Below are 24,954 nucleotides of genomic sequence, written 5' to 3' on the forward strand. Positions count from 1 at the left end.
AAACTTCAAGAGATAGACCAGTTTCAGAATACTAAAAATTAAATACAAAATAGAATGAATTAAAGGGTGACCTGGGGGTGGCAAGTTGGCTCAGCGGTTGGAGCGCAGGGCTCATAACACCAAGGTTGCCAGTTGGATTCCCACATGGGCCAGTGAGCTGCGCCCTCCACAACTAGATTGAAAACGACTTGACATGGAGTTTATGGCTCCTGGAAAAACACACAGTTCCCCAATATTCACCAATTTATTTAAAAAAAAAAAATTTTTTTTTAATTAAAAAAATAAAGGGTGCCCTGGTCTATCTCCCTGCCTCTAGGAAATAAAAATTAATTCCTGAGGAACAGATGGCAATATCCAATTTCACTTTTTATAAATAGTAACTGGATTTTCAACTGGGCCTTGAGCAACCTGAATAAAAATAGTATTTCCCAGTTTCCCATGTGACTCTGATTTCTGTCCAAAAGAAGGTGGGCAACCTCTCAGTCATGCTTTTAAGAGGGGACATGTGCCTCCTTTCTGTTTCCACTTTCCCACAGTTGGCTGGAAGGGGACCTAATGGGGGTACTTTGGATTGAAGGGATGAGGGGAACATCCTATGGATGACACAGCAAAAAAACTAAGAGCCTAGACCGTCCTGACTTTATGGAACAGAACCTTAATACTAGCTGGGAGTTAAAACAATAGATAAATCAACTTCTACCTGGTTTATGTCACTGTCTTCTAGGTCACGTGCTACCAAACCCATATCCTCACTAATGTTCCCCAGTGTTAGGCCACCCCTCCTAACATCCACCTTCAGATATTTCTACTGCAACTCAAATAATTTTTCTTCTTGTCCTTTAGTTGTTGTCCACCTCCTACCAACAATTAGTATCCAATAGAGACTATACCTCATATTAAAGTAACTTTTTGTCAAACCCTAGACGTGGGCAGCCATAATTCTCTCAACTTTCAAGAAATGAGTTGCCAGACCACGAATTTTTCAGATTTTTTATTATTTTCACTATTAAAATTTTTAAATCTTGAAATTGGTTAATCTTAAAGTAAAAACTAACCATATATTGTTTTATACATTATAAACACTTGATAAATAAATAATGTTCTAAGTAGCATTACAAAAAGCATCATCATATACAAAAAAGTCTTCAAGCTAAATGTATAAATACAGGACCCACCGAGGATTCGATTCCCAAGGCTTCCATTGCTAAAATGGAAATAACCAGGATACAAGCTCCGCTTTGGTTAGAATGCAATCACACAAGCAACAGAAGCACACAATTGGATTGAGAAAATACCTTGACTTAAGACTTCATTGCTTATGTCTTCTGAAGTTTGGCATTGAACAATGACAACTTTGGCACAAGATTAAAATAGTATCCTTTAATAAACTAAGTACAAAGAAAACCACTCTTCCCCCTACCTGACATCATATTTCCTTCCAAATAAATCTCAGCCATAAAAAGCCCAACCCCTTGGCACAGTTGTTCTCCTGGTTATATATTAATAAAAGGGCTTCGGGTTTTATGGCGAGCTCTGAAAAAAATTCCTTGTTTGTCACATCTGGGTCAAGTTGATGAGATGGAGATAGAAGTCTTAATAAAGTTACAGAGACCAACATACCACATACTTTGCCTCCAGGAAATCTGGGTCATCACCTGGCTCCACTACCAACTTGGTATATAATTCTAGGCATGTGGCTGAACCTCACTGAGCCTCAGTTTTGTAAAATAGGGATAATAACATTACAGCTGCCCAGCTCACCTCCTGTTGTGTCTCTAATTAGGTGACAATACATGCAAATCTTTCGGAAAGTAAAAAAGGGCTTCTGGGAGGGGGAGATCATGTATATTAATTCAAATGAAGATTTGGAGGCTTTTGCAAGACGTTTAACACAGAAAATGGGCTAGTATTAGAACAAGGTATTCCAAGGAGGAAAACACACTGTTAAATTTTAGCACCAGCCATTTGACAAGTGATGCTCTGTATAAACAGATACATGTAACATATGTGATACCTTCTGTCTTCATGAACCGAAGAGACTTTGCTCCAAATCAATCGTATCTAGCAATTGGCCACCATCCTGGTCCCCAGCACATATGATACTCTGTTTGCTACTCTACTGGTGATCAAACATGTCACTCTTAGGGGAAGTGCACGTCATAACTCAGAAGAAATAGATAGAAACTACTGAAAGCCTCAGGGTCCCCAACTCTTACATCCTGTAGCTCTCCCCCAATGCCCTTTGTGCCTTCATCACATGTATATTCACGGACCATATAAACTGGAAGGGAGTCTACAAATTCCAACCCCATTAAGGTTAAGTGCTTAAGAAACATTTGCCCAATCAAAAAAATGAGCAATACAAAAATAAGAAACCCAATGATGTGTGCTATAAAGAGTGAGTTAAGGAGCAGGACAGAATGTTGAAAAAGTAACTGATATTGATCGATGCAGCCCATTGAACCCCAACAGCAAGGGTCTCAGCACTACTAAGAGCTCATCTCCTCTCTCTAGGTGAACAAAGTCACAGATCTGCCATCCTGACATGAGTCAGCTCCCAGAGGGACGACCTCCCACTGTGACTCAAGTCAGGCCAGGCAGCAGACAGCCTTCCACACAGAGCCACTTCCATGCAGAGCCAGTGTTCCTTGTCAGGCAAAGCACAGGCTCATCCAGTCACTTAGAAACCAGCCCGGTGTGTAAAAGAGGCCTGGGCATTCGGCCATTTGCACACAGGTCTGGCATTAGAGCTATGCTAGGGGAGCAGCAGAAACAGCAGGAACAGCAGTGCCTATCCCCTCTGGTAAGAAGTCCGAATTGTCATAGGAAGCAAGATCCTGGGCCCAGCAAGTAGGCACTTCCCTGTGCTTCAGGGTCAAGGCCGAAAGGGGTCTTTCCATCAGGTGGGTCCTCAGCAGTAACTTTCCTCCATGTGCTTCGCAGACAGGGCAGGGGGCCTTGCTGGCACCCTCAGGGAAGCTCCACATTTGACCTGAAAGGAATCAAGTGAGAGTGGTATTCATTAATTCGCTTAGCCTACACACCAGCCCATATTGACACACACCCTGGATTGTGGGTCTGCCTTGTTCAACTCACAACTATGCTTTCTTACATACCTACCGCACTCTTTTCCTTGCTTCCCTTCCAGATCAAATGGAAAAGGTCCTGCCTGAGTGCTTCTTCCTTCCCCTCTTCCACCAAGCCACAGATTCACTTTGAGAAAGACCACACTGAGCCCTCTCCGGGTTCTCAGTTCCATACATCTCAATGCTTGCATTTACATACTTAGCACAATACTCACCTGCAACACACACACGTGAACACAAGACACACATGCGCGCATGCATGCACACACACAATTGTGGGGAGAGCTGCTTCTCAAAAAGGGGAGAATTGCCTGGATCAAGAAACACAAGAGAGGCTATAGACAGAGCAGCTGGGTTGGCAGACAGTTAATCCCAGGGGACCCCAGCACGGGCACAGCTGCTTGATAACTGATACCCAGATGGAAGTGAGGTGATTTATCCGAGCGAGTGGAACCTCCACGCTCAAGAAAGAGCACAGGCTTTAAAGTAAACCAATCTGTTTCTATCCTCACCTGCCATCACCAGCTGGGGGACCTGGAAAGAGTGACACCCTGAGCCTCAGGTTCCCCAACACCAGTGCATGGTGGTGATGATACACGTACATGAGATAACATACGGGTGGGCACATGCTACGTGCTCACTGTACGGCAGCAGCACTATTATCTAGGACCTTGGTTGGGGCAAGAAGTGGGGCTCAGTGGGACGTTGTTTTCCCTCCTCAGCAGGTGTTTAGGCTCAGAGGGTATATGACAGGTTCCCCTTTTTGATGTGCTCACTGTCTCATACCATGAGATATCAGCCTTCCTCAATTCTGAAATAATGGGACTCCAGCATGGGACAATAGGACACTGACGCAAGATGGCCCCTTTGTTTGATTCAGCACCACACACACACAAGCATTCCTGCTTCTCAAAAACGGAGAATTGCCTACCAATATCCCCATACCAACTCGGGTTCCTGAAAACCTAACAAAAAGGACTATACCTTGTACTTCCCTGTTACCTCACACCCAACGACTCATTCCAACTGGGTACCCAGAAGGAAGCTAGGAACCCTGGAATTTCCCACAGCCCCAGTCACTACAGAGAAGTTCAGTCTAAGATGGGGCATGGGCACCAATCCCAGGTATGTAGTTACTGAAAGACCTCATTCCACCAGGACCATGGATTGTGACCCCTGTGGGGTGAGGCAGAACAAGAGGCAAAGGAATATTAACACCCTTGGTCATCCTGTATGTTCCAGTGACTTGTCTGTCTCCTTCCAGCAGAAGGTCAGCTTCATAAAGGAAGGGATTTTTATCTGTTTTGTTCACTGCTATGTCTCAAGTGCCAAGATCCATGTCCACACATGCTAGGTGACCCATCAACACGTGCTGTATGAACATATGAGACAGTCCCAGTTACCTGGTTTCATTTTTCATTCTCCAGCCGTCCAGACACTTGCGAAACCAGAGCTCTTGGCCAGGGGATATGCTGCTGTGCTCAGGGTCTTCTGCACACAAAGTAAATCTAGGAGGAAAAAGAAACCACAGAAGTAGCCACAATTCTAGAGGGGAAGGTACATGGCTGTGCATTGGCCAGATGGTGTGTCTGGATCCAAGGTAGACAGAGCAAGGAGAAAGGAGACGTTTTCATCATGCCACACCCTGACTCAAGAACCTTCAGGACTCCCCATTGCAACTGCAAGCGCTCTAATGCCTCACTTTGACGTCTTCCACGATTTGGTTCACGCTGTATTTAATCACACATCTTACACCTCCTTCCCTCTGTCTATCCAAAAAAGACTGTCTGCCTTTCAAGGCATGACCTCTCTGAAGCCTCCCTGACTGCCCAAGCCCTGACCTCTCAATTTAATAGCAAAGCATATCCTCATATGTATAAATGTTGCTTTTGCTGCTCTAGTTACTTCTTATGGCATGGAGTTAATAATGAATGTTTCATCTTATTTCAATACATTATACACTGCCTTGAATTGCTTGTGGATTGCTATATCTACAGTAGACTGTAAACTCTCAAATGGAGAAACTCCAGTATATGGTGCTCATAAATATCCATCAACAAGCATAAGTGGACCTCAGCTGCGAGTTCAAATCAAAGATTCAGGAAATGGACAACCAAGATCACAGAAACAATCAGTGGTCTAAATACCATTTTGCCTATAACTCACAGCCAAGTCATGTGGACTACCCCAGCCTTGGCGGTGTGTGGTTAGCATGACCCCATGAACTATACATGTGTGGGACACCTGACCCTGACGCTGACCTAGAGGACAGAAGCCATAATGAGAACAGCTTTAAGAACCTTTACCCGGAAGCCCAAACAGCACATAAACATACAAAAAGGTGACCAGCTTTATCACAATCAGGAAAAAAATGAAAACAACTGTAGGGGAGCAATTCACACCCAATGGAATGACAAGAATGTCCCAGCAAATGTCGGTGAGGAGGAGGGGAAAGGGACACTGTTACTCTATGGCTAAAATGGAAAATTGGTCCAAACACTTTGGAGAAGGAATTAATACCTAGTCAAGCTGGAGAAGACATATACCATAACCCAGTGATTCCATGCCCCAAAGAAGCCCTCCACACGTCACAAGGAAAGTGTCCAAGGATGACCATCTCAGCACTACCTGTGACTGCCAACAGGTAGCAACCATTTAAATAGTCAATAGAACAATGTTGAAACTACTGTTTGTACAATGATGGCTTGCATACAGGAGTTAAATGTGAATAGACTCGATCTATACCTATTGGATAAATTTCATAAACAATGTTGAATGAAAAAAAAAGCAACTTGTTAAGGGATATATCCATTCATGTAAACTTCAGAAACTTCCAAAACAATTCATGTCAACTTCAGAAACTTCCAAAACAATTCTCCATGCTGGTATGGATACCAACAGAAATACGAAAGGTATAAAAATCATGAAGGAGCTAAAGACGCCAACATTAGTTAATGTTGGAAGATTTCATACATTTGGTTTGAAAGGGGAGGAATCGGACAGGGGGAGGGCACAAGGGGCTTCAACTCTATCTGTAATGCGTTACTTTTTTGAAATCTTCTATCTGAAACCAATATGAAAACAAACTTACATTTGTAAAAGTTTCAGTGGTTCATTATATTTGAAATGTTTCATAAAAATGATCATCTTTCTGCTACCATCCCCCACCCCTCCCTGCAGGCACAGGTTGCACTTAGGAAAAAGACACACAATTATTTAGCTCACAGCCTTGGTGCTAACAGCTCCCTCCAGCTAGTACCCCCTCCAGTTCTTAAGTTTCTAGACCAGAATCACTCAGACAAGGGACCCAAGCCTCTACTCTCCCAACCCCCACAGCCAAGCTATGCCAGAAGTGATGGATAGAAACTGTAATGGAGAAAATGCCCGATGAGGTACAAAGAGCTTGGAGGCTGCTTCCTACCACCCCAAGACTGGCAGTGACCTCCCAGAAGTCTGCTGAAGGACTTGACCAAGGAAGACCCCTCTCTTGACAAAGGTCTTCCAGACTTGCTTGACTTCTACTTAGAAAGAAGCTGCACAGAGAGTCAAGACACGCTTTAAGAGCCTCATAGATAAAGTCCTGGATTTTTCATGCTAGGCTTGGTGTTAACAGACATGGGGAAACTGCCAGCTGGCATAGCACAGAGGATTCTCTGTTACTTGACGTCAGGACCCCACCCCATGTCCTTGACTCAGAGCTTCCAAAGAAGAGATCTAATGCTCTGAAAATAGTCGGCGAGGAAAACCAGGTCCTCCCACAGACCTCATCCCAGGGGCTCCCTGGACTTGATACTCTGGTGTGCTTGGCACCAGAGCAAGCAAAGATTTTTGGTTGTGTGGATGCCAGAGCAAGGCAGCACTCCTAAAGAGCTCTGTCTAGAAGCAGGGGCCACCTCCCTCCCTCCAGGGCCAACATGGGGCTTGGCAAACAGAACAAAGCCTGAATTCCAGCCCCCACTTGCCCACCCCTCTGAGCCGAGGGCCTGTGATCAGGGCACAAACTACACAACAGTTAACAGAGAACTCGCTCCAGAATTCACTGTTCCTTGCAAAGGTGCTTGAGGGTTTGCCCACATGCTTTGGATACAGAAGGCTTAAAGGTGCTTGCTTAGCAAAGACAAGGACGCTGCGGAGGCATGTGCCTTCTGCTCACCACTGCCTGGGGCCACAAAGGCTCACTAGGCACTTACTTCCGCTGTGTTTCCCCAGACTTCATCCGGATGCGCCTGATATTTAGTTCCTGCTCAGACTTGCGGGTTGGAGACAGGTAGTTGCGAAGCTCCTTCCACAGGTTATACCAGGAGGACTGAGATTCTCCCTCCCAGGTGAGTTTGATCTTCAAAAGGTCTCCCAAATCCTCCTCAGTATAGACCAGGAAGGTGTTGGTGGCATTCAGCCTGATCTGCTCCACTCTACAAGGGGAGAGAAAAGCTGGTCTCCCTTTCCTGCCACACTGTGCGGGGTGAAGCAATGATAGCACCTGCCCCCCACAGCCTGGAGAGAAACGAGTGAGAGGTCCCTCCTCCATGCCATCCACACCCCACCAGCAGGACCAAGGCGGAAGCTCAGCTGTTCTCCATGCTGACATAAAACTAACTTTGCTACAGCACCCCAGCTTCTTATCAAAACCATTCCTGAGCACCTCCCCATTTACAGAAATGAGAAAGTACAGAGAAGGCACATCCTCACTCACCGTCTCATACCATGTAGAACAGTAGCCTCTTCCTCTCAGAACTCCGCCTGCCCCTCTGATTTGGCAACTGGGGAGCCTACCTGCCCCCATTTGTATGCATACAAACCTGGTCCTCCAATTAAACCCTGAGCCCTGAGAGCGTGTACTTTGTTGATGTTGTTTTGCAATCCCCGCATTACTCAGCATGACGCTTGGTACCTTAGGCATGCTCAACAAATATATAGGTTGCTCTCTGCCCTTCCCGCAGATGATTAGACATGGTCCAGGAATGATGTCCTTTATGTTCCCAATTCCCTAACACCACAGGTGTCAGGTATTGTCTAAAATGAAATGGCACTTCCTGCCCAGCTCAGCCAGCAGCTTCTCACGCTGCTGATTCATCCCAGGAGCTTCCCTCTCAGAAATGTTTTGGATCAAGGGCCTGATGGAGAGCATACAAAGGGACAGAGGACTGCAGAGGCCGCTGGACCCGCCCAGCTCCTCCCCATGGCACTCAGACTACACTTTCCTGCTCCTGTTTGCATGTTCCTGCGCTTTTTCATTCTGAAACTGACTTGTTTTCTGTCCTGACCCCAGCAAAGGGAACTTGTAACTTACATTTCCAAAGGAAGACTCTGGGAGTCTGCATTGGTGCCATAAAGGGTAACATAAAAGGTGGGCTCGATTTCTGCTATGTTCTTGTAGCTGAAGACATGGATTTTCATCTGATAATGATACACTGCAGAAAAGGCAGAACAAAGACATTTGTGATCCTTGCTTGTCATCTCAGGGCACCCTGACCCCAACTGAGTCACGCAGCATATTTGAGTTTTTATGGACTGTCATCCTTTTGGTCCAGCCCAGCCTTCAGCTTCTCTCTGGTCTCATTCTGTCCAATGGCATACGACGTTACTGAGGTATAAAAGAAGGAGCTCTGAACTTGGGGTTCAGGAGACCTTTTGGGGATTCTGGCCCAGCTACTTTCCTGCTGTGTAGCCTTGAATTAAGGACCAAGGCTCTTTAAGCCTCAATTTCCTCATGTGAAATAACACCCACCATAACCACAAAAGCTTATGGTTTTATAATATGTTATAAAAAGGCAAGATATCCTTTTGAACCCCTGTTGGTCCTACCTCAGATGTGTTGTGACGATCAAATGAGAAAACTAATATGTAACCGCTTTGAAAAGTTCAATGGAAGAGAGAGTTAAGATATTGGTACTATGATCATGGAGTAATGATTTCTACCACAAAAGGAGTCCCCACCATTCATTTTTAAAGATTAACTTTCCTAGGGCATGCGCAGTGTAATCTGATTGGCTGTGATTTGAGTTAACTCTGCCGGCCGTATCTCTTGGGCTGCGGTGTGCCCTGTTCCACAGCATGGTATTTAGAAGGAGGGTAAAGACAGAAGTCCTGCTTCAGGGCACTGTGGACACTGAGGGTTACCTCTGAAAGGCATGCCCGCCCGGGTTTTTAGGTACATCTTGCTGTTCCTCTTCCTCCTGGTTTTCTTGGCGTTGTAGCCAATGCTATTACAACGGTTGTTCCGGCAGCTGAGACAGATGCCCTTTTTGAAGCGGTTGGAGTCGATGCACTGGAACGCAAAGCTCGGCTTGTCCTGATTCATCAGGGAATCGACAAAGAGGTGTACAGCCCGCTCGTGCTCACATTTCATCACCTCTGCGATTGCTGCAGGACGGGGAGACAGAGAACACTCAGGATGAGCCACTTCTCGGTGATTTGCCTGCTCAATCCGTAAGTGCTGTGCACCTCATCAGTAATAACCATTTTCATTGTTGCTGTTAGTGCTCTTGTCTGTGTAATTCTTAATACATGCCCAGTGATGTGTTAGACTCCCATTAAGATGTAGAAGAACTGAAGGTTACTCCTGCCACCTAACTGCTTGCTCTCCAGGTGGGAAGATAGCACTAATACACACAAAGCAATAAAGAGCCCGAGAGCACATATAATAGGCACTAAATAGGGTAATGAAGACCAGTGGTGCCATAGGAGTCACTAATTCCTGATAAGGTGGCACAGTCACAAAAGGCTGGAAATGGATCAGATGCTAAACATCCTCAAGTCCAGGGCTCAGCAAGCTACAGCTTCCAGGCTGGCCACCTGTTTTTGTAAATAAAGTTTTATTGGAACACAACCATGCTCATTTTTTTATAGATCATAGATGGCTCCTTTTATGCTACAACAGCAGAGTAGAGTGGTTGAAAGAGAGATTCCATGGCCTGCAAGATCCAAAATATTTACGAGCTGACCCTTTAAGAAAATGTTGGCCAACCCCATTGTAGTTTAATCCTTTCAATTATAGATTATGACCCAAAGGCCTGTGAAAATGAAGCGGTTTGCTCAGGATCATACAGTTGATTGTAAAGTTAGGAGTATAATTTGGATTTTTCTGGCCCATAGTACATCATTACTTCTTGTAACCAGAGGGTAAAGCCAATAGTTCAAGTAAATCCTGGGACCTTAAGAAGAGCTTGGCAAGGCCACCCCTACCCCTTCCTCACTAACACCACCAGCCTTAGGAAATGCCGTCTTCCCATCCTCTAAGGCAGGGCTGAATTCCCCTTGCATGGACCTCCAAGCCCTTGAGGGGCTACTTGGATATTACCACATTGGGAGAGGGCAACAGTCTGAGTGACAGAGTAGGATACCCAAGGGCACAGCATCAGACTGGAGAGAGCTGACTGGGTCTAAGACTTAAAAATGCTACCAGGATCCAAGACAGTGAGTGAATGAGAAACCCAGAAAGGGATTGGTCACTGGGGCCACACCTCCATTTCAGCAGCAAATTCAGTTTATCCCAAGTCTCCTGGGAAGAGGCTCAGGCATTCAGAAGATAAATGATAAGTGAATGGAGAAAGCATCTTGGTTTTACTTTACAGTGTTACAAAAAATGACATCATATGTGCTATAAAATATTATACAGCCTTCAAAAAGGATAAGGTAAGTAACCTATGTGCTCTGAAGTTTATCACTGTCCATAATATATTATAATTGAAAAAGGAAATTTGCAGAACAATGTGATTTTGGAAAATGTACGCACACATACACATATAAAATAAATCTGCAAAGAAGAAAGACCAGAAGGATACACACTAAACTGTTCATTCTTATTGGCTACTTCTGAGTACAAGTAAGAGTGGGAGTGGATGGTGAGTGGGAAGGGTTATTTTTTGCTTTAAGCAAGTCTATGTTGCTTGATTTTCTTCAACAAACATGTATTCGTTTAGTTTTTTAAAAAATTCATCAATAACTGTGACCTCAAAGTATGAGAAAGCAGAGCAGAGACCACGGGAAGGCTGTTCACAGTGTTGGAGGGCCACTGTGGGGAGGAAGTGGGAATAACAAAATGAATGTGGCCGGAGCTCAAGCAGCTCTGGCTGATTTAGGAGGAAATGTGATAACTGAATCAAACCTCGACGTGAAGCAGAAAATAAGGAACTTACTTCCATATGCAATTGACTCCAAGATATCGTTGAATCCACAGCCCGGCTGGTAGTCACCCCCATTGGGGTAAATGTCGATGTGTCCCACGGGCATCTGAATCCCGATGCTCAAGCCGAAGGAACGCGTGAAGGTGTGGAGGACGTCCACGAAGTCTGCGTCGTCGGGAGACAGCCTCCTGTGGATGTCCACCCCTTCAAACATGGGCCCAGCAGGATCCAAACCTACAGCACAAGGGGAAGCTGAGATCAACTGTGTCAGGGGCTCCGAGTCATTCCATCCCAGCGTAACGTTAAGTCTGTGTGTGCAGAGTGAAACCGTCCTCCGAGCCCAGCCCCATGAATCCATCTGGCAAGCATGGGGCTGGCAGTCCAGGGACTTCCAGAGTCTTCTGGAGCCTTCACCTGTCCTGACACCTCAGCTGACTCAGTAAGCCGGCCACAAGCTTTATCCTGACACTCAATTCCGAGGAACCACGGACTGTCAGAACCAGAGCAGTTCTAGAAAGAACTCAGGCTGGCTGAAACTGAGCCATCCATCCCATTTATTCTGCCACTGAGGGCCTTTCACAGCCTCAGTTTAACAGGCATTTTACAGAATAACTAAGCTACCTATATCTTCTGGAGGGAAGACTCAGTCTCCCCAAACTGAGCTATTTGTGTTTGGACTTAATCTCCCTCTTCCTTTAGTGATGAATCCAGTCCAGGGGTGGAATGGCAAGAGTGGGGATGTGGGGGGACACCAGATATACTGAGAATCCATATCCCAGGCCTCCAGAATTCCTCTATTTTGCAGCTGCAAAGAGAAAACCTTCTTGCCAGCAAACTTTCTGTATTGAATAGTCAAGCATCTCTGTATAAAGTACTGGTTCTCACATTTGAAACACCACGAATATTACTGGGGAGCTTGTTACAAATTCAGATTCCACTTTGAAGCTACAAAACGCTCTAGAAGGACACACCAGCCCCCTGTTACCAGTGTGGATATATGCTGGGGGAGAGGCTCAGGAAAGGAATTGGACAGGTAATGACAACTATAAGAGAGACTTCCACCATCTTTTAATTTTGGACACACATAAATGTAAAACTATCCAAAAAGAATTTGCAAACCATAAAATGCAGATTCCCTGACCCCCTGGCAATTCTGATTGGTACTATAAAGCCCAGAAATATATTTATTCCCCAGGTGATCCTAAAAGTACATGGTCTATAGGCCAGATTTTGAAAATTCTCTCTATGCTTCAGTATCACCTATAAAATAGAATCTGAATGTCTTAATTCATGCAGTTCATGTGAGATAGTGAGTAAGTCAATGTAAATACTAGCTACTATTCCCAAACCCAAGTAATTATGGGAGCTGAATTCATACCAACCTAGAAGTCTCCTTGCACTAGACACAGAGAGAGAAAGTTAAGAAAAGAATCTATGCAGCAGCAGAAGGCGGTCCGTTTAGTCTAGAACAGTGCTTCTCAGCTGGGAATGGTTTTGCTCCCAAGGAAACATTTAGCAACGTCTGGAGACATTTTTGGTTATCACAATTGGGGGGAGGGTGAGAGAGTCTATTAGCATCTAGTGGGTAGAGGCCAGGGATGCTGATAAATATCCAGCTATGCTCAGGGCAGCGCCCAGAACAAAGCATTAACCGGCCCAAAATGTGAACAGTGCCGAAGTTGAGAAACCCTGATCTCAAAACACCTAAGCAGGGAGGAGATGGGACCAAGAGCAGAGTCACAAAAAGGAAGAGCTGGGTAGTAGGACTGTGTTACCCAGAACCCAGTGCCATAGAACCTGGGAGCACATGGTGGGGCTTGAGAGGGGGAATTTTAGGATAAACAAAAGGCAGAGCTATTGTCTAGAGTGGCCAGTAAACTTGTGGAACTCATTACTCCTGAGAACTGGTAGAGGTTGAAAGTCTAAATCGTTTCCAGAAGAACTTTAGATGCACATGTGTGAGATGGAGGCAAAAGGGTGCCCAGGCTGCTCGCAGGCGCATCCCCAGCCCAGGACCCAAAAGAAAGATGGCACAAAAGCAGTGTCCTCCCAGAGTTGCCCATGATTGCTCATTTTTAGAGACAGCAAGGACAACAGTACTGACACAAGCAGCCTCTCCCTGCTCTTGCCATGTCCTCTGGAGGAAAAAAAAAAAAAAGAAAGAGGAACATTCTGCTTTGTAACCATTATGAGAGAGGGGCTCTTTGCTTGGTGTGAACAGAAGTCTCCACCAGACAGTCAGTGCCATGGAAACCAAGCTGCGCTGCAGGAATGCAGGCGGCTGACAGGGCTTCTCCACAGGCCGGCTGGAGGCCAGGCTGAGCCTTCATCTACCCAGACTGACCCGGCCTGACACATAGCCAGGGCCCATGGGCTCTGGGGAAAAGTTGCACAATTTACTTTTTAAATTAGGAATGGGAGAGAGAACTTATCCCTTCCATAAAGAGAGAAGATGGAGAACCACCCCTTCTTGCATTCGGCCAGACTCCTCCCAAAGTGTTCTTTCCAGCAAGTGGAATACTCGTACACACACACATGCATGCACACACATACACACACAGGAAACCCTCTGCATCCTGGCCTGACTAGGCAGAGCCTGCTACACTGCAACAGCTACTTTATCTCTACTAACAGAAGAGAGGCAAATGTAGGATAGTGGTTAGGTGCAGGCTCTGGACTCTGACAGGCTGGGTTTGAATTCCAGCTCTGCTACTTAGGGTACAAGATCTTGGGCCTGTTATTTAAGCACTGACATAGTTTCCACATCTGTAAAATGAAGCCAAAAGGACTCCCTCTGCCTAAGTGCTCTGTGGCTCAGAGATAGCATAAAATACCTGTCATACATTAACTCCTTGACGTTAGGTAGCATCTAGCCCAGAGCCTGCAGACTGGACACTTAATGAATGAATTTCTTGAATGAATGAATCTGTTTGATTATTTATTTATAACTAACTAGACACAGGTTCAATTCGAAATATATAACCTCTTCCCTAGTACATCACAGACTTCTCTCAACAAACTCTAGTCCATAGTCCTCTGATCCAAGCAAGACTGGGGTTCAGGTATCCCTGTGCAGGCTCCAGGCTAAGGACCCCCTGGCGCCTCTGCACAGCAGCATCAGTGGCCTAAGGACCCTTCAAGCTGCAGGACTCCCCAGTCCCTGGTCCTCTGACCAGTCGGGACCGCGTGGTTCCCAGCCAGGCCCATGAGAAGTCCAAGGGGAGAGGGAAGTGCGCAAGCCTCCTCCCTCAGACATGTCCAACAGCTGGCGTCAGGTCAGCCAAGTACCCTGAGGTGCTGTTTGGTAACTGGACAGAGGCCACTCCTTCCTGTCGTGCTCACCCCAGGCCCTTGCTCCACAGAGAAAGGCCAGAAAGAAGGGGCTGCACTCAGGACATGCAGCCCCCATGCTCCCGGCAGACAGCACAAAGAACATTAGCATTCTCCCAGCGAAGCCCACATCTCAGAGCAGCTGCCACCCAAACAGGCAGGGGGAAAGAACTGGAACACTCACTCCTCACCAGCCCCATCTGATTTGAGATTCAGAAATAGGGGACGGGAGGCTTTGCAGCTTGTCCGTGTTGCCAGTGGCTCTCTGGTGGGGGCCTGGGGTGTGCTGGCCCCCACCAGAACGGCCACCCCGACCCTAACATCATGTTTCTCTTGGGGGCCAGGAGGAGGTGCTCAGACAGCAGGACCCAGAGTGGCTTGAGGTCGAACAGCTTTGCACTGGCAGTGGGTTAATGAGCAGTCATGCGTGGCCACACAATCACTGCCCTCTCACACAGCTCAGGGCCTGCGGTCTTGGTAAACAAAAATAAAGCATTCAAACTATGCTGAATCAAATCATTGGATCGAAAGGAGAGCGTACATCTGCACACACATTAGACTGAAGCCCAGGACAGTGATTTAAGAAGATCCACTAAAACCTTACAAATACATATTTTTAAAAACTCTGCCCCACCAGCTTACTGCTACAACCTGAAATTCTACCTTTAGTAAGTCATTGTTTAGCTAAGGATGCCCTTCTGCTGAGTCCTGTTTCAAAATGAAAACGCTGCTAGGAAAGCAATTAATCAACTCTTTCTAGGTGAGCAGTTGGGCCCTTAGTATGTCGGGGATGAGGGGAAAGCGGGGAGTGAGGACGAGTAAAAGAATGCTGGAAGGATAAAAGTTTAGGGCAACAAATCTGCCATTCATTTCAGCCTAGAGGAAGCCCTGTGTTTGTATCTGAGGGGGCTTTAAAATGGGAAAGCGAATCTTTTCCACTTTTCACAATCATTAAATGATTTGATCCAAACGCTCACATCAAAAGCTCACTGAAACGGAAAGCTCAATTTTCTATTGACGATCTGGGTTACCAATACCAGAAAGGTCTCTTCAAAGACAAAGTTGAACCACCCATTCTAAACAGGTAATTATCACTAATAAGTATGCCAGCTAAACGTTGGAAAGAGACTGTTGGTGGATGAAATAGAAATGAGGAGGAATTCAAACCAGGATCCATCACTCGCTCTTTTCCCTTGAGGTCCTGGAGTATCATGGGTGGAAGTGGGAAATAAGTCCCAGAAGCTTGGAGGTCAGGGTGCCACCTCACTTCTGCCCTTTAGTTATTAGCTATTTGCCCCTGGGTGTTTCTTCACCTGTTGGGCCAGACCAGTGGTTTTCAAATGGTGTTCCCTGGTGCTCTGGGACCCTGCGATTCCTCTGGGGAAAGGAAAAGCCCAAATAGCAAGGCAAACACTGCCCACCACCTACCCAGCTTTGACCAGCACAGCCCTTCTGTCTGTTTCATATACTGGGTGCTGCACAAGTTTGATTTAAGAAAGGGCTCTGTGACTAAACAGAACATTTGAAGAGCTCTGGATCAGCTGTTCTCCAGGTTTCTTCGAAAGCTAACCCTCTACAGTTCACCCCCACTGCCTGTTTGGTTCAGAACAGCCAGCTTGTCAGAGGAGCTAAAGGAGCTCAGGGACGAGTTGTTTGTGGAGGAAGCAGAGCTTACCCGTGATTCTGCCCACCGTGCCTTTCACGAAGTTGCCAGTGTACCCAGCCACGTGAGCTCCAAGGCTGTAGCCGATCAAGTGAACATTCCCAAGTGAAAAATCCTCCTTCTCCTGCAGGAAGTCACAAAAGTCTGTGAGTAAGAAGGGTGGTCCTGAGCCCACAGACTCATCAACAATTCGGTTCAATCACAATGAGGAGGAGCCAGGGACAGGGCCTTCCAGGGGCACAGCTGGCTTTGCTGGCAATGCAACACAGATGGGACATAGCCAGGTAAGGGGAGGTCAAAGGACTTGGTGGCACTTCAAATGCCAAGTCCTGGGGGCAGGTTGTGACTAGGAGCTGCATACCTGACCCTTCCCCTACATGTTTTCTGTTTTTTCTGGCCTTATCTAATGGGGGGAAGGGTGGCAGTCTGGAGGTCAAAGCAAAGGCTCACTGGAGCCAGTGCCACCCACAGGTTATGATAGCATATTCCTCACCCACCCTCTGAGGCCTCAGGAGCTATGCCCTCACAAGCCCACCTCACATCGGACCCTGACAGGGCACTCCACCAGTGGGGGGTGAGAAGGTGGGGATTTGCCACCATAGCTCAGGAAACAAGCTCTACAAAACCACCTAGGCTGAGGAAATGCCGAGAACCCTGACCAGGATTCTGACATACTTCATCCAATTCCGTGGACAAAAGGAAGTTCAGGCTGGAATTGCCCAGATAATCAGGTCACTTTGCCAATGCACCCCTGCCTCCAGGTAAGGCCACTGATCTCAAGCAAATGATTAACCTATAAAAAGTAAGTTTAAGACCTCCGGATCTGTTTCTCACACTTACTATTGTAAGGGAGGCATTAGACTGCAATTGTTTGAACCAGCCCACTCTCAGGACAGCCACCCTTCAGACGCAAGAAAGGACATCAGTAGGTTTGTAACAGTACAAGCCAATCTGGCCCCTGGCCACTCCCAACCAACCTAAGGGGATCCGTTTCTATGATCAGCAAGTAATGACCAAGAAGGCAAACATTTTTCCAGCAGATAAAGTAATAGGAAAAATCCAGAGGTATATCAATACTTAAAAGGCTCTCTATCAGTGCCAGCTTTCAAGTATTTCAAGCAATACTTAGTTCAGTAAAATGTTGAATCCCAGAGATTTTGATCAGACATCTGATTCACTGGAACGCAGTCTGACCTGTATATTCTTAAGAAGGTTTGGGTTCAAGATGCTGCTCATGATGGAAGATGACCCCTTTCATCCCATTACCTGCAGCCAGTTGAGCATCCTCGCGATGCTATGTCCCACCACCCTTGTGTTATTGACAGCGTCGGTGTAGAGCTGGTGAGCCAGGGGCAGCCAGTCAACCACCACGACATTGGCTTCTTTCTCTCGTGTCTGTAGGGCTGACACGAGTTTGTACAGCCAATTTTCAAATATGCCACTCATCTGCAGAGAAAATAGGACTTTAAAAAAAAAAATTCCTCTCTGGGTTTCAGACATCCTAATGAATATGGACTTCAGTCCCGTGACCCTCTTCCCAGCTGATTCCAGAACCTTCATCTTGACTGATCAGGGATCAAACATTTGCACGTGAGCAGGACCAGCGACAGGCAGGATTTCTACATGGATGTTTGTCTTCCATAGCCCCAGGTTTTCCCATCAAAATTTTCATTGCTGCTGCCCAACTGTCTGATAGGGCCATGATGAGATGTGCATTGGTGGCAATGCTGACCTACGGTTAGCCTATGTCCCTACCACAGTCAGGCAAGTGGCCTACTCCATCATTCAAAGACAACTGGGAAGGGTTGTCCTGGAGAATTAGCTACCCTGTTGGAGATGCAGGAAGATGCTGTCCTCTAGGCAAACCTAGAGTTAACAAATGACCCCTTCTCACAACCCATCTCTGCCATCCCGCTTGACCCCAGGGTAGGGAAGATCTGTCCCAGGAATGCCAAATTAGAACTCAGAACACATTTTCCCACAGAAACAAAGTATAAATGGCAACAAGGTCTAGTTGTAAACCTATCCACAAGTACATCATTAGACAAACAGATTTTCTGTGCCTGGGCTGGGAATCCAAATGCCATTTACAATCTTGCTTCTATGGGAAACTGCTGTTCCAAGTTCCAAACAGATTACAAAAGAACTTTCTGGAATGCAACCCATTTGTAAGTTGCAGACAGTTTGTATTTGCATTTTGACAGGAGGACTTTAAAAGGTTCAAATGCACGATTCTAATCCTGGGCTGTGGAGTGAGGATAGATGGACAGGCTTTTAATCATCTCTTCAATCACATTAGGTAGGTAGGCACCTAACCCCTCACCACCCCAGGCCTGACCCCAACTGTTGGTGATAGACCTAAAGACCTAGGAGTCGTGTAACGGATATGAATTTCTCATCATTAAGAGAAGAAATGTCCCCTCCCAATTAGCCCAGGCAGAAACCTGCTCAGTTAATAGTGCCATTTTCCTATAGACTGTCATTATATGAATGAACAAATCCCTCACTGGTCAAAAGCTTCTGAAGCTGAGTGTTAAAGCCCTTTTCTGTTGAAGTTTGTCATGGGTCTTTCAATGTGAATTGCTCAGCTAGGGCACATAAAGAGCCCCAGTGCCTTTAAACGGAGCTACCTCTATGCAAACAGGAGGGCACCATGCCAACAGCGGCCAGCAAGCCAGGCCAGCTGGCTTTTCATAGATTCTCTGAGCCAGTCAAGTTGCTTCAGTTCAGCTCAGCTCTTACCGAGGGATGGCCCCCGTGAGGCAGTGGTTGACCAATGTAATTAAGTGTAATTAGAGGGGTTCTTAAGAGCCAATGGAGCTGGGCTGCTGCCCTCAGGAGAGCCACTTTCTGAAAGCCCTGTGTGCCAGCATTAAATACCACCCTGCTGGAGTTCAGATTGCCCCCTCAGCGAAGTGCCCATTACATTCTTCACAGCTGTCTAAAATACAAGCAGCCCACAAGAAAAGAGGGGGAGAAAGAGAGTGGAATCTGGAAGCACCAGTATTCTTTTTAATTGACCCAAACAAAGGAAACCAAATCTTGCGTAAAGCTACAGAGCTCCCTCCCCCAGACTCACCGTCCATCCATGAATGATGAAAAAGGTTTTGGCTGTCATGTTGAAGCCACAGTCTTCTAGGAGCTGGTTGTGGCCGAGAGGGAGGTAGCATCCTTCATGCTCTGGGTCCTCGGAGGTGCGGAGGTTGAACCTTACACTGGGTTTGGCAGCAGCCTGTACATCCCTGCCTTTGTGGAGTTCATCTGGGGAAAAAGAACAGAGTGGGTGCATCTAGCAAGCTGGAGTATCTGGGGTCTAATTCTAGTGCAAACTTGAGTGAATGACTTGACCCCTCTGGGTTGTAGTTTTTACATAGGCTGAATGGTTCCTCCTTACCTCCCAGAAGAATTGCAAAGACATTATAAAAGGGAGCCATCCCATCTACATTTAAGAGTCTTAATTAGTCACTAGTATTAATGACCGTGACTCTGAAATAAACAGGTGTCTTGCTTTTCTTTCTCCTTCCCTCTCAAGACTAATATTCCTTCCTTCCCTCAAGGTACTCCTTTTAGCGTATGGGTCCTCAATTCTTTTCCTGAAATACTTGGGACGAGCGCAGTTGCAGAATGCAGAAATCTTCACATTTTAGAAAACATTATGGTACATATACCATGTATTATAGAACACCCCCAGCAAGGCATTCCCCATTCATCAAATACTCTAAGAATCTGCAGGGGAATACATGACTACTCACACTCGAGGGCAAAAAGAAAATTGCAAATAGCCTCCTGTCAGTTCAGGTCAGATAAGGCCAGGTCAGGCCAGGTCTTGCTGCCAGACAAGTTACCAAATTTTCCAATTTCGAGAGATTTTGCATTTTGGAATTGGAGGTAAGAAGCTGTCGACCTATGTTCCCCTAGTGTTCCCATCTTGATTCCAGCACTTAATCCAGAAACTCATGCATCCTCAGTGCTCCTTGCAGTGCCGGGCATGTGCCAGACATCACTCTAGTTTCCACAGAGAAACTCATAAGAGCAGCAAAACCACTCTCTCTAGATCCACTGGTCACCATCTCCTAGATGGCACTGCTCCCAAAACACAGCTGATGTCACTGACGGTCCCTATGGCATTTAAAAACTAGATGCTATCATCAACACCCTATTTCTGACCGTCCTAAATGAACCCCATCCAGTACTCTTCCAGACATCTATCCAGGAAACCATCCCTTGATACCAAAAAACAAAACAAAACAAAACAAAAAGAAAAACAAGCTAGGAAATTAGAAAATTAAACTCTCCTGTCACTTAGAAATCAGGGGGAAAGATATCAAATGACCATCCCAGGAGTTTCATTTATCCCAGAGTTAAGAAGCAAATGGAATCATGGAAAGAGAGACCAGAGTCGTGGAAAGGGGGTTGGTGAATGGGGGCAGGTGGAGGACAAAAATGAACCAGATGTAAAAAGGATAAGGTTCCAGAAAATGCAACTAAATACACATGAGCTGAACTTTGTCATTAAAGCAATGAACAAAAGCCCCAACCGGCAGAAATTTGAACCATGGACATAACTAACTTGACACTTCCCTAATTTCTACCCAGATAGCTACTCACAGAGACCAGATGGGGAATTCTAGAAGAGAAGGGAAAGGAGTCTGCTGTCTTCCTGGGACAGATTGGTGGACAAACCCACATATTGACATAAAAGGTTTGCCTTAGCAGCTGGCTTCTCTGACCCGAGTTCTCTAGCTTCATTCCTACTATTCTCATCTTGGTCACTTCAACTCCAGACTTTTAGGATTGATCTTCACCCAGATGTCCGCATGGCTCAATCTCTCGCCTCCTTCAGTTTCTTGCTCTTGGTGGTCAACTTCTCAAGGAGAGAAACTTGATCACAGATTAAAACTGCACCCCCTTCTCCCACCAGCACTCCATACCTTCCTCCTTTGTTTTTCTCCATAATACCAAGCACCAGTTCTGTATTTTAATTAGATTCCTGTCTGTCTTCCTGCCACTGAAATGTAACCTCCATGAGGGCAAGCATTTTCACCTGCTCCTAGAAGAGTGCTTGGCACTAAGCAGGCATGCAGTAAAAACTTCTTTGAATGAATCAAATGGCACACAAATATGGAGAATCACAAACACAGAAGTTGGACAAACACCTTCGCATTTTACAGGATGGGAATTAGAGATCCCACCTACCACAGGTCACACTTCTTAGCAGAGAGCTGGAGACATGCTAAGGAAAGCAAGGCGATTTCCCATTCATTCATTCATTCAAATTAATCTTCTCACCCATCGATATGCCGACATGGACTGATACCATTTGGCCGAACCTCAGCATTAGAGTAAAAGATGAAATAAGAGGGTGCAGTGCAGGGGCTCCCCTGGCACTCCCTCTGGGTGATCCTACCTCACTCCACCTGGGCAGCTTCTTCCAGTGGAAGAGACTGCCATGCAGAACTCAGGGAAAAAAAAGAAGAGCTAGTAGCTAGAAGGAGGAAGGTGAAGAGAGAGGTAGGAAGAGGAAGAGCAGGTGGGGCCGGGAGGGATGAGGGTGGAAAGAGTGTTAGGGAGGAGGCTGGCAAGCTGGAGGAACAAACCCAATAGCTTCTGGGCACAAGTCACTCACCAAATGCTCCCTGCCACTTTAGCTCGCAAAACACCTACACCGAGATGAAACGCAAGAGGGGCGCCACGTGAGAGAGCTTTCTCACAACCTCGACTCGCAAACCTCCAGGTTCAAAGACGAGGGCCAGGCTGGAGAGCTGCGGGCAGCCAACTGGGCCGACTGGACAGCCCTGATGAAGGGACCCAAATAATGGGAGAGGCTGGGGCGAGGGCGAGCGGGCGAGCACACCCGCCAGCGTGCGTGCGACCTTTCGGATGTCCCGCTAGAGATGCCCTGGTCGGAAGCGCCGAGCGACAAACGACCTGCAAGGCTGGCTAGAAGGAGCCAATGGAAAGCGCAGCGAGAAAGGAAGGATTTCACAGGAAAGAGAAGGGACTGAAGAAGGGTAGGCAAGACAGAGGGGGCCCGGCACAGAAAAGAAGCTGGGGGGTGGTAATAAAAATAAGTGCACGTTACCTTGCAGCGGCCCCTCTGGACCAAGGGGCGCGGGGCCTCCTGCGGCAAAGCAACAATAGGCGCCCCAGAGGCAGAGCAGAAGAACGAAGTTTCTCATCCTCCCCGCCACGCACCCTTCCGCGAAACAGGACTTCAAAAACAAACGAACAAACAAAAAAACACCTCTTGGGCTCTCGGGGTCTCCAGCAGTCGGAGCCCGTAAGACCCTAAGTAGGCACCTTCCCTCGACCAGAGAGTGCTGGCCTGAGACACCTGAAAGTGGAGGTGGAAAACTTGGCTAAGTGGAGCGGCGGGGCGGTGGAGGGAGTGTGAAGAGGCTTGAATGAGAACCAGAGCCAGATCTGCCCTCACGGTGAGCCCCGCGGTGGAAGCAAGGGCTCGCCACTGTCACACCGCGAGCTCCCAGAGAGGTAGGTTTTTTAAACTATCGGAGTCATCTGACCCATCGCCAGATGGTGATTTGCATAATTTATTCCCCTCCGGGGACTCGGATTGGTCACACCTTCGTGACGCCAGAACCGAGACTCCCCAAAGTTTGAATGGAAGCGCCGCACACCCACCACGTGGACGCTCCGCACGCTCAGCCTTGCGTTCGCCCCCGCCTGCTCCGCAGGCTCCGCAGGCTGCCACGCTCCCTACTTCTCCTAGTGCCCACTCCTGGACCCCAGATTCTTCGCTCTCCCCTGCCACTGCAAGGGTCCATTGCCCCGATACCCTGCGCCCAGGGGAAGGAAGGTTATCCTCTCCAAAGTGCAAAGCCACCCCCGCGCCGGAATGTTCTCTCTGCACCCCAGGCCAAGGGTCCCTGATCGCCCCTTTAGTCCTTCTCTTCTTCCTTCACTCCCGCCCAGCGAGGCCCTCAACAGGTGCAGACAAGCGTAATAGGACAATAACCGGGCAGAGCTGAGGGACTGGGGACGGTGGCCGCGGCGTCAGGATCACACCGACCCATCTCGGAGTCCTCTCATCCGCCACCAGCTGCAAAAGCCGGAGCAAGCCACTTAACTTCTCCAAGGTTGTTCCTTCGTCCCCAGTACCTGCGGTAACAGTTCCTGCCGCTTCGGGGTGTAGGGGGAATTAGGAGATAACGTAGTACAGCGCTCCTAGTGCGGCGCCTGCCACGTGGTAAGCGCTCTCTTACCTTGGGGGTGGCGGACTGGAGGGTACTGGGCGGCGCTCCCCGAAAGGAACAGTGAGCTGAACTTGGGGGTCTTAGACGCGTGACCAGCGCGGAGTCTCCGCAGACGCGCCCCAGCTACCTGTTGAGTGGAATCAAGCAGCTTCTTCCTCTCATCATCTTCCCCTCCTCTCCTTCCCTGTATTGATCCGCGTCCCGGCTTCTCCCTCAGGTCTTGGGTCCTGGCTCCCGCTCCGCCCGCGGGACCCCGGGACCGAGGATGGAGCGCGCCAGTGAACTTGGCCCAGAATCCGCGCCTGGCGCAGGGAAGCGCGAGCTGAGCCGCGGGCTCCCGAAGGGCGGCGGCCGGGGCAACCGGAGAGCGGCTGCCTCACCAACCGTGGGGGACGCGGAGGCGGTGGGAGAGGTAGAAAGTGCCGCCGCAGGCTGCGCACCGCCATCGCACCGCGTTCTGCCAGGCTGAGCGGGCTCTGCAAGACTGCACCTTTGGCCACGAGTAACCCCGCGGTCGCCAGGAACCTGTCCCGCTCCTGCCTGCGGAGGAAAACCGCCCCAGCAGCCCCGCGTTCCTTCCTCCCTGGTGCCGGGGCCCCAGCCTGCAAGATCTGTGTGGGGTAACCAGTCCCGAGGAGCAGGTCCTGTTTCCGACCTATCCCGGTTCTGTTACTCCAGCTGCCAGCGGAGCACGCTTTGTCCCTCCCCTGTGCGATAATTCATTAACAAGAGGCAGGCTGGCTTTAGTTTTTGAGTATAAAACTCAATGGGATGGTAAATGACACTGCCAGGTATGTGGCTTCTGACCCTCTCCTGCCCTCCTAGTCTATTGGCAAACTACACAAATATGTCAGATATTATCTCCAGTTTATAGATGGGAAAAGTGAGTCACGAAGACAGCCTGCAGGTTTCAAGGAAATCTTGTCAACCAGGTCTCTCCCCTCTAGGTTTGATTTGGCCAGTTGACCTCTAAATGCAAGCCCTTAGGTGCAATGGCTCTATCTCATCAGTAGCTGAGGCAATGAGTACCTATGAGTCAAAAATCCCCTATCTCTGTTCTGAGTTGCTCAAAGCCATGGCCCCCAGAACCTTAACAAGAAAGTGTAGAGGGTGTGTGTTGGGGGCCTTTGTCACAGGTTAGTGAGATCCCATACAGAAGCTAGGTATTCCTGCAAAGTTGGTTATCTTGCTGGGGGGCGGGGGGTTGGGGCGGGTAACGGGGAAGGGGGACAGATTCAACAAAATCAACATCCTTTTTTTTAAACTGCCAAGGTTATGAAACCATTTAAGTTTTATTGCTGGTTGGTTAGAGTGCCCTCATGTGTCTCTGTGTTAAAATATCATGTGAGAACTCTCAAAGGACATAATGAAATTACAATCACATTAAATTACAAAAGCATTAAAGTAATGTATCATCAACTGCTTGTTATTCATCATGCTTTCCTGAAGAACCACAATGGGATCTGGGAAGCCTCCTGTATGAAATCCCTGCCTGGAGGGTTTCACCAGAAACTTCTGTTTGTGTAGCAGTCAAA

At 47.5% G+C, this 24,954-nt stretch overlaps 1 protein-coding gene across 2 annotated transcripts; it reads right to left on the bottom strand.

The window, feature by feature from the left end:
• Positions 1 to 976: 976 nt before the first annotated feature.
• Positions 977 to 23,645, bottom strand: LIPG (lipase G, endothelial type). 2 transcript variants are annotated; one of them, XM_074339999.1, is made up of 11 exons: positions 23,429 to 23,645; positions 22,288 to 22,417; positions 19,285 to 19,466; positions 17,472 to 17,651; positions 16,218 to 16,329; positions 11,225 to 11,446; positions 9,207 to 9,449; positions 8,377 to 8,497; positions 7,277 to 7,498; positions 4,490 to 4,594; positions 977 to 2,992 (listed from the first exon to the last, which is right to left on the bottom strand). In XM_074339999.1, exons 2-11 carry the CDS (start codon positions 22,382 to 22,384, stop codon positions 2,971 to 2,973), a joined length of 1,506 nt encoding a protein of 501 aa, XP_074196100.1. In that variant the 5' UTR covers positions 22,385 to 22,417; positions 23,429 to 23,645; the 3' UTR covers positions 977 to 2,970. The 2 variants fall into 2 exon arrangements, with proteins under 2 accessions (XP_074196100.1, XP_019577031.2); XM_019721472.2 differs by lacking the exon at positions 23,429 to 23,645 and having other exon boundaries at positions 22,288 to 22,675.
• Positions 23,646 to 24,954: the final 1,309 nt, after the last annotated feature.

Source organism: Rhinolophus sinicus, linkage group LG09 (genome assembly GCF_036562045.2).
Source record: "Rhinolophus sinicus isolate RSC01 linkage group LG09, ASM3656204v1, whole genome shotgun sequence".
Lineage (NCBI taxonomy): Eukaryota > Metazoa > Chordata > Mammalia > Chiroptera > Rhinolophidae > Rhinolophus > Rhinolophus sinicus.